Raw genomic sequence first — 13,820 nt, 5'->3', positions numbered from 1 at the left:
GTATGTTACAGCCGATCAGCAGTGGTGCGTGGTCATATCGTCACATCAATGGGTATGGGACTGATGGGTGTACGGGTGAGCACAAGTACTCCTCTGGAAGGCTTCACACTCACTCGTGAAGATGGGTGGTTTGATCTCCTGGTGAATGGTGGAGGGGCAGTCATCTTGCAGTTTGGGCGCAGTCCTTTCCGCCCCCAGCTTCATATTGTCAATGTTCCTTGGAATGAGGTATGACTATTCTGGATGTGAATGGGTTATACATGTACACATGACTTTGTAATATATTTATGTACTTTCTTTTCTTCCCTGAAGATCCAATGTCTTCAACACACATTGCACAATAAACATTGTTCCATTAGAATAAAAAATTAATGAGTAGGTAACCTATTGTGTACAAGTATATTTTGTCAGAAATTAGGCCTTAACTGTGATGAGAATTAAGATTTTTAGCCTTTTGCTTCTGGCACTGATTGTTCTTGTGGTTACCAACATTTTTGAGGACCAAGCTGTCTCCATTTCCAGGGTATAAGTTGGAGGCAGCATGTTGCTCTGGGATGTTGGTACAGTAGGGCCCCGCTTTTCGGCGATCTGCTAATACGGCGCTTTTCAATTGCGTGCATATGCCCCACGCGCTCAACAGCTGAGTCAGAGAAGTGCGTCCGGCGCCATTTTCTCGTCGCTGATTCAGTCTGTTTACAGCTACTACTGATATTCATTTTACTTTCATATCGTATTTTTAGGCGTAGCGCTATTGTGCACTTACTATAAAATAGTGTAAACATCTTATTAGACTTTATATGCATTTGCGATTGAAAAAAGGCAAAGATCCGCTTTTCGGCGGGGGTCTGGTCCCTAACCTGCCATATATGCGGTGCCCTACTCTATAAGATTACACAGTAGTATAATCCATATTACTGAAATCTGATCCAGATAATTTTGTTTCATGAACTTCCAGAAATGAAAATTTGTCTTGTTGATTCGAAACTTACACAGAAAGGCACAAAATGTATTTCAAGCCAATATTAGTGATAACATCTAACAGAGTTTCTGTGATGTGTCAGGCAAACAATCATATTTTTCTTTCCTATAGGTTGTGATTATTGACACAGTTGTGATGGAAATTGGTGATGAGAAATCAACTCCCGCAGTAGCTCACTCCTGTGCCGCGCATGATTATGATCTCATGAAACCAGTCGTGCTTGCTACATGGAAACATGGCTTCCAGGGAGCTTGTCCAGATAAGAGTGCCATTCTAGCTGAATCACAGGTAATAATTATATGTTTCTGTTTTTGTAATATGTCTAATATAAATATTATCCAGATGAGTATTTTCAACAAAATAAATTTCATATAAAGGTTTTCGCAAGTGATTGCTGTTAATTCTTTGATCAGCAAGTGTTTTTTCTACCAACAGGCCATAAAGTTTTTTTTATCACAGATGGCAGCAGATGAACAAGTTTTAAAATACTAGTATATGTACAGTTATCCAAGTAACATGTATTAATATTATGAGCTGATCACCCCAGAAGATGTCATTGTGAGAAGAGGATTACATATGCAGAAAAAATATTAAAGTTACAGAATAATCATTAGAATTAATGTCTTCTCCTTTCAGGTTGTACAGGAAAGCTTACAGATCCCAGGTACAGGCCTTAATCTTGTGTACCACAGCTCTCGTGCTGCCGGTTACTTGTCCACCATCCAGTTGCAGCTAACACCTGAATCAATCCCAGCCTCACTGAAGCTCATCCATCTCCGAATCACTATTGAGGGCATTCTCTTTGAGAAAACCTTTGAAGCTGATCCAGTCATAAAGTTTACTTATGCCTGGAATAGGCTTAACGTTTACAGGCAACGAGTTTATGGCGTAACAACAGCCATGGTCAAGGTTGGCTATGAATACAGTGACTGCAAGGACGTAATTTGGGATGTGCAGACAACAAAACTCAGCGGACATGACATGAGCATCTCTGAAGTCGGAGGATGGAATCTTGACATTCATCACAGATATAATTTCCATGAAGGTATAACTGTGAATAAAGAATTGATATCGAGGGTGTAATTTAAAGAGGTGGTTTTCCATTAGTTTCTTTACTGATTTTTTAATATTTAAGGTTTGATAATGACATTTGTTCAAACACATATCATTTCTTGAATCATGTTATGATGAAAAGCTTTCTAAAGTTTTGGAATCAAGAACCGATTTGAATCAGTGGACCACTTCTTTAAAGTTTTTTTATTAATTGCAGGCATACTTCAAAAGGGTGATGGTTCCAATATCTACTTGAAGCATAAGCCACGAGTAATATTGACCTCAATGGGTGATGGACACCAGCGCCCCCTTGAGTGCTTCGACTGTGATGGCCAAGCATCTAAACAGAGACTCTTGGCTCCAGTAGCTCTTGCTGCATCTCCTGATGGTTCTATCTTTGTTGGTGATTTCAATCTTGTCCGAAGGATTCTTGTAGATGGGACAGTCAGGACCATTGTGAGACTTAAGTAAGTGCTGTTCCTGTCAAGGGGTAGGAGGAAAAGAAAATACAAAAACATTATTTATAGGTGGGGGGGTCTTATCTCTGGCACGCTTCCAGGAGTACTCTCCCTGGATTCAGTATCCTATTCATTCTTCTTCTTCTATAGCTCTCCGGTCCGTATTCGGTCCATGGCCTCCTCAATTCTCCTCTTCCATTCGGTCCTCTGTTAGGTCCGTCTGTCCAAGGCTTTGATCGAGGTTTCGAAACATCTTTCTTTTTACGGTGCAAGGTTGTTAGCTTTGCGACCAACCACCAACCTGGAGGACCAGGGTACCTGTCTTAGTCTGACCTCTCCCCCTCGACCAATCTGTCTAGGGAGGCCCTACCAGTAGCTATGCTACCGCCAGCATAGCTCTTGGGGTCGCTGAGGTACTCAAGCCCCACCACCACGACAAGGTGCAGGTACCATTAAGTGGGGCAGTATCCTATTTATTATTGGTAATCATGACTCCAATACTAGAACCTACGATGGATGGGACATGATATATATTACCACTCCCTTTCTTTCCTCTGCAATCTCTGTTCAGTTTAAAGAAAAGATAAGTTTGTGATTTGTTTTTGACATTTATTTATGTCACCATTACAATGTATTCTTATGACCACACAGTGCAACAAGAGTATCATACCGGTACCACCTGTCACTCAGTCCGTTGGATGGAGTGCTGTATATCTCAGATCCTGAATCGCATCAAATAATTCGAGTGAGGAGCGTGGACGACTACTCGGATCCTGATCACAACTGGGAGACTGCAGTGGGCTCTGGCGAGAGGTGCTTGCCAGGAGATGAGGCACACTGTGGGGATGGAGCACTTGCTAGAGATGCCAAGCTTGCTTATCCAAAAGGTTTGTAGAGTGTCCAGTAGATATCGGATAGTTCAGAGTCTAACAGGCGATGTGACTGTTTTGTTTTGTGTGGCTTTACAGGAGTGGCAGTCTCATCCGATAATGTGTTGTACTTTGCTGATGGCACCAACATCCGTATGGTTGACCGTGATGGAATTGTTACTACAGTAATTGGCAACCACATGCACAAGTCTCACTGGAAGCCAATTCCTTGTGAAGGAACTCTAAATGTTGAAGAGGTACTACCATTTCTTTCTTTCTTCTTCTTCTTCTTCTATGGCTCTCCGGTCCGTATTCGGTCCATACAAAGACTTTATCATACAAATAACCAAATTTCTCTAACATGGCTTAATATTGAGATTATGCTGCACCATGTTGGCTTTTATGTAGATTCTAACATTTCAGAGGAGCATGTTGCCTTACTCTTCAGATGGTATCTCCCTACAAGTCCACGTGGCATTACTACACAAAAGACTAACTTCAACGTCTTTAATGCCGTGTGAACCTAAATTCGTACCAAATTAGTTGCAAGTCTTTTGAGATTAACACTTTACCATTAGAAATTTTAAATTAAATATTGTCTAAATATTGTTTATAAATTAATGCTGTTCCTTTCATGTTGGTCATCCATAAAAGTAAATAATAAAGACCGAGACAATTTTGTTTCTTTACACACTCATCTGTGTTTCTAGGTTCACTTACGTTGGCCAACTGAACTGGCGATTAGTCCTCTAGACAATTCTTTACATATCATCGATGACCACATGATCCTGCAGCTGGCTCCTGATGGTCGTGTCAAAGTTGTGGCTGGACGCCCATTACACTGCCCCTCTCCTGTCGGTGGTTACGATATAGAACTGGCTACACACGCTACTTTAGTGATGCCACAGAGTATTGCATTTGGTCCCTCTGGTGACCTGTATGTAGCTGAGAGTGACTCACAGAGGATCAATAGAGTGAGGGTGATTGGTACAGATGGCAAAATCACACATTATGCTGGCGCAGAGTCTAAGTGCAACTGTTTGGATCGTGGTTGTGATTGTTTTGAAGAAGATCACTTCCTAGCTTCAACGTCCAAATTCAACACCATCTCTTCCATTACAGTGACACCTGATGGTATTCTACATATTGCAGATCAGGCAAATTACAGGTATATTGTAGTAGAGTGTAGTAAGCTGTTAGGGAGACTTATCTGATGGCATGTGATGAGTTTTATTTTTTAAAAAGCTAAATTTTCATTGTCAATTTTAAAGAAGTGATGATAATTCAACATAAATTATCCTAATTGTGTAAGTTGTTATGATAAATTTCATGACGAACAGGAAATGTCTTTTTCACTATTCATTACATGTACTCGCACACATTATAAACCGTATCTGAAAATACTGTATTTTTAATAAGATCCTGGTTTTGATTTCTGAAACTTTAGGATTCGATCAGTAACAGCCAGTATACCAGATGCAAATACAAACCGAGAGTATGAGATATACTCTCCAGATACACAAGAGATCTATGTATTCAACCGATTTGGGCAACATATTGTGACTCGCAACATTCTCACAGGCAAGATAAGCTACCACTTTACTTACAACGTCAACACCAGCAATGGGAAGCTGAGCACTGTGACAGATGCTGCAGGAAACAAGGTGTTCTTGCTGCGGGACTATTCCAGCCAGGTGAACTCCATTGAAAACACAAAGGGTCAAAAATGCAGATTACGCATGTCACGGATGAAGATGCTCCATGAACTGAGCACTCCCGACAATTACAATGTCACTTTCGACTACCATGGTCCAACTGGATTGCTCAAGACCAAACTTGACAGTACAGGACGTAGTTATGTCTATAATTATGATGAATTTGGACGCCTAACATCTGCTATTACACCGACCGGAAAAGTCATAAGTCTTTCTTTTGACCTCAGTGTAAAAGGAGCAACTGTGAAAGTTACGCAGAACAACAGGAAACCTGTATCGATGCTGATCAAAGGCTCCAGTGTTGTCAGTAGACTAGGTGAGTAATTTCACTTTCCCTCTCAGACTTTGAATACTGCCATATTTAATTCATGGGATTAAAAATTTAATAAGGTTTTATAAATGTTTATTTCTGTCTTATTTTCTAATTATTCCTATGACCTTCCCACTTGAAGCTGGTTTTCTGACAACCAAGAATCTTCATGTGTCTCTGTCTTCCCACTTTTACTCCTCAGTTTCTTCCCGTGGCCATCCTTTCCTCTGTGTGACATACTACTATAAATTAGATACTAGCAGTACTGGACCTTCGTCTTGGTTTCAATATGCCAATTCAAAATGTAACTCTGTTTTTAGGTGAAGCTGAACACCGAACATTAGTTCTGGCAGATGGCAGTGTGGTCAGTGTGTCTCCTTGGTCTCACACTGTCAGTACTGACACTGTTCCCTATACAGTTCTCTCTGACATTAACCCTGTGCTGGGTGAGAGCTTTCCAGTTCCAGCTAAGCAGAAAACTGAGATTGGAGGGGATCTGGCTAATCGTTTTGAATGGCGTTACTTCTTACGGCGAGCCCAGGGTAGTGCCAAACCTGTTGGTGGCAGAGGAAGTGGCAAACCTGTAGTTCAAGTTGGGCGGAAACTGCGGGTTAATGGTGAAAACCTGCTTACTACAGAATATGATCGTGAGACAGGAACAGTCGCTGTTTTTATGGATGATCGTATCACCGAACTCCTCAATGTAACTTATGATCGAACTGCGAGACCTGTTAAATGGGGACCAAGGTAAATATCACATTTTGTATCTTATGACTAGAATGCTGGTGCTTAAAATATGAAGAGTAAATTTATTAATCTTTGTATGTGTTTTTTGCGTAAAATAATTCATGTATAGGGCTGATTTTATCTTTCTGTCCAGATTTAAGCATGAGAGCTGCTAGATGAGTATTTATTTATCGTGACTGTTGACACATTTTTTAAATTTGTCATGTTGTTAATAGTATTTTAAGATTCATAAAGGCATTTTCAGCCATGGTTTCCCCATACATTTATTTTTTGTTTTGCCTTGTTCATGAAGGATTGTGAAGCACACTTCAGTTCTTCAATATCATACATGTTTAACTCTGCAGAAAGGAAAATATTTCAGTACTGATTCATTATAACTTTCCTACAGGAATGGTATTTTTGCGGGTGTGGAGTTAGAATATGATCGGTTCAGTCGCCTGACAAGTTGGAAATGGGGAGACCTTACCGAGAGCTATGTATTTGATAGAGCTGGGCGTCTTTCTGAGATACACTATGGTGATGGATCAGCCATGATCTATGCCTTCAAGGATATGTTCAGCAGTCTGGTGAGTATTTTTAAAATTATGTAGCATAAAAATACTGTAACCAGTCTTTGTATATACAGATTGTAAGTTAAGATTACAATGGAACTGTGCCTTATCATATAATATCATATCATATTAAAATCTGTGAAAGGTTTAAAATTGAAAGATGTGACAAACGGAAAAGCAAAATGAAAACCGTTATATGTTATATTTTAAAATCCCTGAAAGGTAACATGATAAATATATGTTTCATAATTTTGTCATTTTCAGCCCCTGAAGGTAACAACGCCTCGAGGAAGTGACTATCTCCTACAGTATGATGAGGCAGGAGCTCTTCAATCTCTGACAACTCCACGTGGCCATATCCATGCCTTCTCCCTCCAAACATCACTTGGGTTCTTCAAGTACCAGTACTTCTCACCAATGAATCGCCACCCATACGAGATACTGTACAACGATGATGGCCAGATCTTGGCCAAAGTATATCCGCACCAGTCCGGTAAAGTGGCTTATGTGTATGATCAGAGTGGAAAACTGGAAACAATTCTTTCCGGTCTATCTTCTATCCATTACACATATCAGGAGAGTACAAGTCTCGTGAAGAGCATTGACATCATAGAACCAAACTTTGAGCTGAAGCAAGAATATAAGCATCATGCTGGGATCCTCAAGGATGAGAAGCTCAAATATGGAAGTAAGAGTGGCCTGGATAATGCTCATTTCCGCTATCAGTACGATGGAAATGCCAGGATATCTGGTATTGATGTAGAGATCAATGGGAAAGAACTACCTCAGTTAAGATTGAAATTTAACCAGAACTTGGGAATGCTGGAAGGTGTCAGTGACCTGCGCATCTATCGCAATACATTCAATCGTTCAGTGATGCAGGACACCAGTAAACAATTCTTCACTATCACAGACTATGACAGCCACGGCCGCATAAAATCTTTGCTTATCAATATCAAGTCATTTGACGTCTACAGACTTGAACTGGATTATGACAAGCGAAACAGAATCAAAACACAGAAACTTACCATTGGCAGGACGTCCTCTACAGACCGAATAACCTATAATGCAGATGGTCATGTTATGGAGGTAATAGGCAATGGGAATTGGAAATATGTTTATGATGAAAATGGAAATGTCATTGGTGTTATTGAACAAGGAGAGAAGATCTCATTGGGATATGATAGTGGTGACCGTGTTGTTCAGTATGGTGATGTGGAGTTCAACAGCTATGATGGTCGAGGTTTTGTAGTGCGAAGAGGAGAACAGAAATATCGTTACAATTCTCGTGCTCAGCTTATCCACGCGTTTGAACGTGACAAGTTCCAAACTTGGTATTTTTATGATGACCATGGTCGTCTTATATCCTGGCATGATGAACGTGGCAATGTAACGCAGTATTTTTATGCCAACCCTAGCACTCCTGATCTCATTTCACATGTTCACTTTCCCAAGAGTGGACGAACATTTCGACTTTTGTATGACGAACGACACGTACTTATCACCGTGGAAACATCTGAACAGCGGTTCTATGTGGCATCAGATCCAAATGGTTCTCCACTGGCACTCTTTGATACCAATGGTAACATTATAAAAGAAATCCATCGTACCCCTTTTGGTAAAGTGACTAAAGATTCTAATCCAGACTTTTATCTTCCTGTTGACTTCCATGGGGGATTGTTAGACCCAAACACAGGTCTTGTGTACCTTAGTAAGAGACTCTATGATCCAGTTGTTGGACAGTGGATGACACCTGCCTGGGAGGAGTTGGCCAATCAACTTACTACACCAACAGATGTTTTCATCTATCGTTTTAACAACAATGATCCTATTAATCGCAGACACAACATTACTTACATGACAGGTCAGTGTTTGTGATGATGTATTATTTTTAAATATGTGCATATGCTTTATATTCTCCATAAGATCTATCTTAATGTCATCATCTTTCCATCTCCTTTTTGCTCCTCCAAGTGGACATTTTCTAGGAGGTTTCTCTACCAAAATTCTGTATTCATTCCTTGTCTCCCATATCTTACCCAAATACTGAGCTTATTGTAGCTTCCCAAATTTAATTATCTTAACTATACTATGTGATCTGTATAATTATCAGAGTTTCTCATTATATAATTTTCTATATTATTTACTTACTTCATCCTTCTTTTCTTCTTTTCTTTTCCAATTATTTCACCGGCCATTGTTTTTAGACACTTGTAATTTTTGTTCTTCCTTCAAAGCATAAGTCCACATCCATACAAAACAAATGCAAAATTATTCTTTTGTATATCCTGATGTTCATCATTTTGAAGAGTAGGTGGGAGGTAATAATAATTTTTAATTTAATATTAGCAAGCCTTCTCAGGGTTTATTTTGTTCTGATTTTATCATAGGTCTCATGTTTGTTAAGGTTGTTTCCAGATACTTCAAGTTTGAAACTTTCTCAAATGACGTATTGTAACTTTGTGGCTGATTTTGGTTTCATGTTCACATAAATCATTTTTTTAATCGATTATGAATGTCAAATGTTGCATTTAAACTTAAGTTTGGCTGCAAGAAAGGGTTCTGTGATGAAAACTACCTCTCAAATTGCTCCTAATCTGTTGTTGAGGTTATGTTACAGAAACACCATCATATGTAAAGCATTGTTTCTAATATGTTCACATATCCTTCTGATTTTCTACTTACTTACACATGTTACTAACACAACAACTAAGTTGAATTCATGTCATCTACTTTTTAAAATAAATTATATAGCTTTATTGCATTATAAACATTTACACTTGTTTGTCATTTTTACTTCATTCTTGCTGTGTTGGTGGTATGAGCATTGGCTATATCTGAGCAAGTGTTTGAATGATTTAAAAAGCAGAAAAAGAAGTAGATATGATAAGCATTCAGTGGATAGGATGTTAATTATGGTTTCATTCTAATTTTAATAGTTTGTCATTTTTATTTTCCTGTGTGCAGATCTGCCAAGTTGGCTGAAGCTCTATGGTTATGATGTGAGCAGCATGCTGGGATCATCTTATACCTCACATATGGTGTACCAGCCTCAAGCCACTGTAACTTCTCCTCAACTTTCTCCTGACTTTGGTGTTATGTCGGGGCTGCAGTGCATAGTAGACAAGATGAATGAAAAGTTCAGCGATTTGGCCTTTGTTCCAAAGCCACTTCTGAAGATGGAACCCAAGACACGAAATCTTCTTCCACGTGTGGCATACAGGAGAGCTGTATTTGGTGAAGGAGTGCTTATCTCACAAGTGGCTGGAAGAGCCATGGTCAGTGTGGTGGAAGGTGTCAATGGAGTTGTTCAAGATGTAGTGACATCTGTGTTCAATAATTCATACTTCCTGGACTTACACTTCAGTCTCCATGACCAAGATGTGTTCTACTTTGTAAAGGATAATGTCTTAAAAATTCGTGATGATCAGGAGGAACTACGGCGTTTGGGCGGAATGTTCAACATCTCGGCACATGAGACAGCGTCTGAGCATGGGGTTGCAGGTGGCACAAAAGAATTGAGGTTGCACAATCCAGATGCAGCTGTTTTCATTCGCTATGGTGCAGATCCCGAACAGGAGCGACATCGCATCTTGAAGCACGCTCACAAACGAGCTGTGGAACGAGCGTGGGAGCTGGAGAGGCAGCTGGTTGCAGCTGGGTTCCGTGGCCGTGGGGATTGGACCGAGGAAGAGAAAGAAGAGTTGATCCTACACGGAGATGTAGATGGTTATGAGGGAGTGGACATTCACAGCATTCACCGATATCCTCAGCTGGCAGACGATCCTGGAAATGTAGCTTTTCGCCGGGACACAAAGCGTAAAAGAAGAAAGAGTAATGTGGGAAGCCAAAGACTGAGATCTCGTAGACATGACTCGTGATTCTTTATGGCTCCAGTTTGACTGATAGCCAGCCACCAGATGTTCTGTTAGGGAATAAACCTTACAGACCTTTTTAAATGGTTCCAAAAGAAACAGCTGTTTAAAACTTACAGAACTTTTTAAATGGTTCTAGTAGAAACATTAGAATATAAAAATAAGCAAACAAACAACTATTAATACTATAAATGACACCAGTGGCAAAAGGGGAATTAATTCATATAATTAAAAATGGTTTTAAAAAACAAATCATGAAGTTGAGTAACACTACACTAGATGTTGGTTTCACTAGATGTTGGCTGTTCTGCGGAGAGCCATGGTTGCATTCGTTGGAGTTCACAGGTAGAGACGACGCAACTGCGGCTCGACACAACTGCGGCTCGCCGCAGAACAGTGATGGCCACCAGACCAGTGGAGTAACAGCTAAGTGCAGAGTACAACTCCTGTGAAACCAACATCTAGTGTAGTGTTACTCAACTTCATGATTTGTTTTTTAAAACCATTTTTAATTATATGAATTAATTCCGCTTTTGCCGCTGGTGTCATTTATAGTGTTAATAGTTGTTTGTTTGCTTATTTTATATTCTAATACACTACACGGTATGCAAAGTTTTAAGAGTTGAACATTATGTAATTTTTCCTTCCTCTGGTACTTCAACTGTACCTGTAAAATACTCCTGAAAAAAATCAGAGCAACACAGGCAATACTTAATCAAATATGACTAAAACTGCATCTCTTTCACTCTCAAGAGACCATCAAACTCAAGTGGTCATAACTAGTCCTTCTGTGTCCGTCAAGGTAATTTGTGGAGACCCAAAATGTATGTGTGAATGTGTTTAAGAATGAGAGGTATATCATGTATATTTTATAACTATCTAGAGTGTGTGCAATGAACATTTCCTATCTGCAAGATGGTATCAATGCATTTCATACAGTTATTACATATATGAATGAAAATAAAAGAGTGACGTGTATGAAAGAAACTCGAGTCCCAAACAATTGATTATGGACTATTTCTGTGAGAGTCATTAGAGAATAGATTTGAGATTGATAGAAAGAATTGTCCTCTATTGCTATGCTGTGCGCAGGGTATTATTTGGAGGTTCTTAGAACAACATATATAGATGCTTGCACACTACTGCCAAGGAAACGTTTTGGCAAAACAGAAGATAGCATCGGCACTTGCTTCACCTCGTGACAGTCCTTCCTTAGAAAAGCTACATCTTAATACATCATACAATCCTTCTGAGCGGAAGCTTTCAGCATCGAACTTCTTCAGCGGTATAATGGACTACAGTATATAGGCCTACAGTGATTTTTAAGTTAAGACTTGAATGTTGTGTTTCTATCGGATACAGTAAGCACAGTACACAGTGGCAATGGGATTAATTGTGCATCTTGAAATATTTAGCAAAAGTAAAATATTTAATAATTAAAATAAAAACAGGGTAGTCACCAAACCAAACAAAATACCAATAATTAAGATAGGAGAATCCACAAATGAACATTCTATGTTCTGGTATGATGATGTTGTTTGCGTAATACATATTTCATACTCCCTGGTATGAATGAAAAAGAGTGTGTCCTCCCCATCTTTCCATCTTTCTTTTATACAAACCAGAGTTGTGAAAAGCGTGAAGTGGTGAAAAGTGAGCACAACCCAATTCCTTAGTAGAAATCAGCAAAAAGGAGAAGAAAGAAACTTATATGAGCTTTTTATAGGAAGTACTTGAAACAAAATATTCTATTACTACAGTATTGTACATATGCGAAGAAACAGAACAAACTGTTCCTCGCTGTGCTTACAGCTCCGCAATTTCTAGATGACTCATCTTTCAGTGTCTGTGATTTTGCATTGCAATATAAATATAGTAGTGTGAATGCCATTCAATATTAATATGTTTTAGGTCAGATTTTTTACAGTGACTGAAGTTTTTATTGAATGGCAACTTTGATAGTCATAAAAGCAAGGGATGTTAGCATGTGTCCATACACAACTGTTGTCAAATTGAAGGGCATAAAAATAGGACTCCAAATAATTTCCGGGCTAACAAGTTATTGTGAAGCAAGTTTTTATTTTCGTCAATATGCTCACATGGCTTTTATCTTTGGTGCTTTATAAAGTTAACAAGACCTGTTATAATTGTACTTGGAAGTGTGATAATTTATGATTTCTGTGAACTACGTAATGTAATCTGAGTACAGTTCACAGTTAATTCTCACATACACACATGTAAATTTAAAGTTGCGACCTTTTTTAAGTTTTAGATATTGACGTAAAAGATTGTTACGAAATTATTTTTGTTCCTCCAAATGCAAAAAATTCAGAAGTGCTATCAATGAATAATTGTGATCAAATCTTAAAGGTAAATTTAGAAGGGTGCATAATATTAACCATTCAGTGTATTATTTATATGTATGCTGTCTTTTATTTTTTAAAAGAGAGTGGAGTAAGATTGTGGCATGTTTAGGCCTCATGAAGACATATTTTTTCAAAGGTTTTTACCTGACTAAAAAAGAAAGCAATACTTATTAACACGTAGTTCTTGTTCATACAGATGTGCAATTCTTGTAATACATTTTAGATCTTTGGAAGAGAAGATACTTGACTTAGAAGTGGAAGCCTTGTGCTGAGCTATACAGGTAGGCCTGTTCGAGGGTCCACATATTTCTTTATCCAGTGAAAATTGTTTCTTATCAACAATTTCCTACCCTGATGTCGTATTTATTTGGCCAGCGGCCCTTGTGAATAAATAAAAAATAACAATGTAGCATGTCAGTTGGGATGGAACCCATCTGAGTAACTAATTGTACATATAGACTTAATTATTAATTAAAAGAACATATACACGTAATGCAATGTCTACAATATTGTACAATGATGTTATCATAGGATTTATGTAAAAGGTTACACATTATATAAGACAGTGATAGATTCTTGACCAGTTGTTATGTCTCTGCCATTTGAATTTGTTGCTGCAGTGTTCAAACACAGTTTTGTTAAAATTCCATTTTATTTTACAATCTGCTAATCCATTTTCTACATTAATACAGATCACACTGTTCTTCACCAGTGATATTCAATTCTTAGTACATAAATAACACAAGAGCCTCAAAATGTGTGCAAATTATAGTTAATATTTAGAATTTGTAGCACTAACTGGTTATGGAGTAAGTAAAGTTTGTATAGCTATGTGCCGTAAAGGCGCTTGGGGTGAGTGGAGGTATAGCTCCTCTCTTCCTTGACCTCGACACTAGA

The 13,820-nt window shown here is 38.6% G+C and overlaps 1 protein-coding gene across 1 annotated transcript in view; it reads left to right on the top strand.

Annotated features, from left to right (window-relative positions):
- Ten-m (teneurin transmembrane protein Ten-m) overlaps positions 1 to 13,503 on the top strand; it is a 292,606-nt gene extending 279,103 nt beyond the window's left edge. The window contains exons 15-26 of the mRNA XM_022085228.2: positions 12 to 228; positions 1,091 to 1,267; positions 1,616 to 2,024; positions 2,250 to 2,499; positions 3,142 to 3,377; positions 3,459 to 3,616; positions 4,070 to 4,527; positions 4,807 to 5,390; positions 5,705 to 6,131; positions 6,520 to 6,697; positions 6,947 to 8,546; positions 9,650 to 13,503. Coding sequence (XP_021940920.1) covers positions 12 to 228; positions 1,091 to 1,267; positions 1,616 to 2,024; positions 2,250 to 2,499; positions 3,142 to 3,377; positions 3,459 to 3,616; positions 4,070 to 4,527; positions 4,807 to 5,390; positions 5,705 to 6,131; positions 6,520 to 6,697; positions 6,947 to 8,546; positions 9,650 to 10,563 — 5,608 coding nt within the window. The 3' untranslated portion in view covers positions 10,564 to 13,503. The remainder of the gene's footprint in view (positions 1 to 11; positions 229 to 1,090; positions 1,268 to 1,615; positions 2,025 to 2,249; positions 2,500 to 3,141; positions 3,378 to 3,458; positions 3,617 to 4,069; positions 4,528 to 4,806; positions 5,391 to 5,704; positions 6,132 to 6,519; positions 6,698 to 6,946; positions 8,547 to 9,649) is intronic.
- The last annotated feature ends 317 nt before the right edge of the window (positions 13,504 to 13,820 follow it).

This window comes from Zootermopsis nevadensis, unplaced genomic scaffold, assembly GCF_977971745.1.
Source record: "Zootermopsis nevadensis isolate Lab colony 2312 unplaced genomic scaffold, Znev_1.0 Znev_ptg000001l, whole genome shotgun sequence".
In the NCBI taxonomy this organism is placed as follows: domain Eukaryota; kingdom Metazoa; phylum Arthropoda; class Insecta; order Blattodea; family Termopsidae; genus Zootermopsis; species Zootermopsis nevadensis.
The sequence above is the reverse complement of the archived record's forward strand: the minus strand, read 5'-3'. Positions and strand labels throughout refer to the sequence as shown.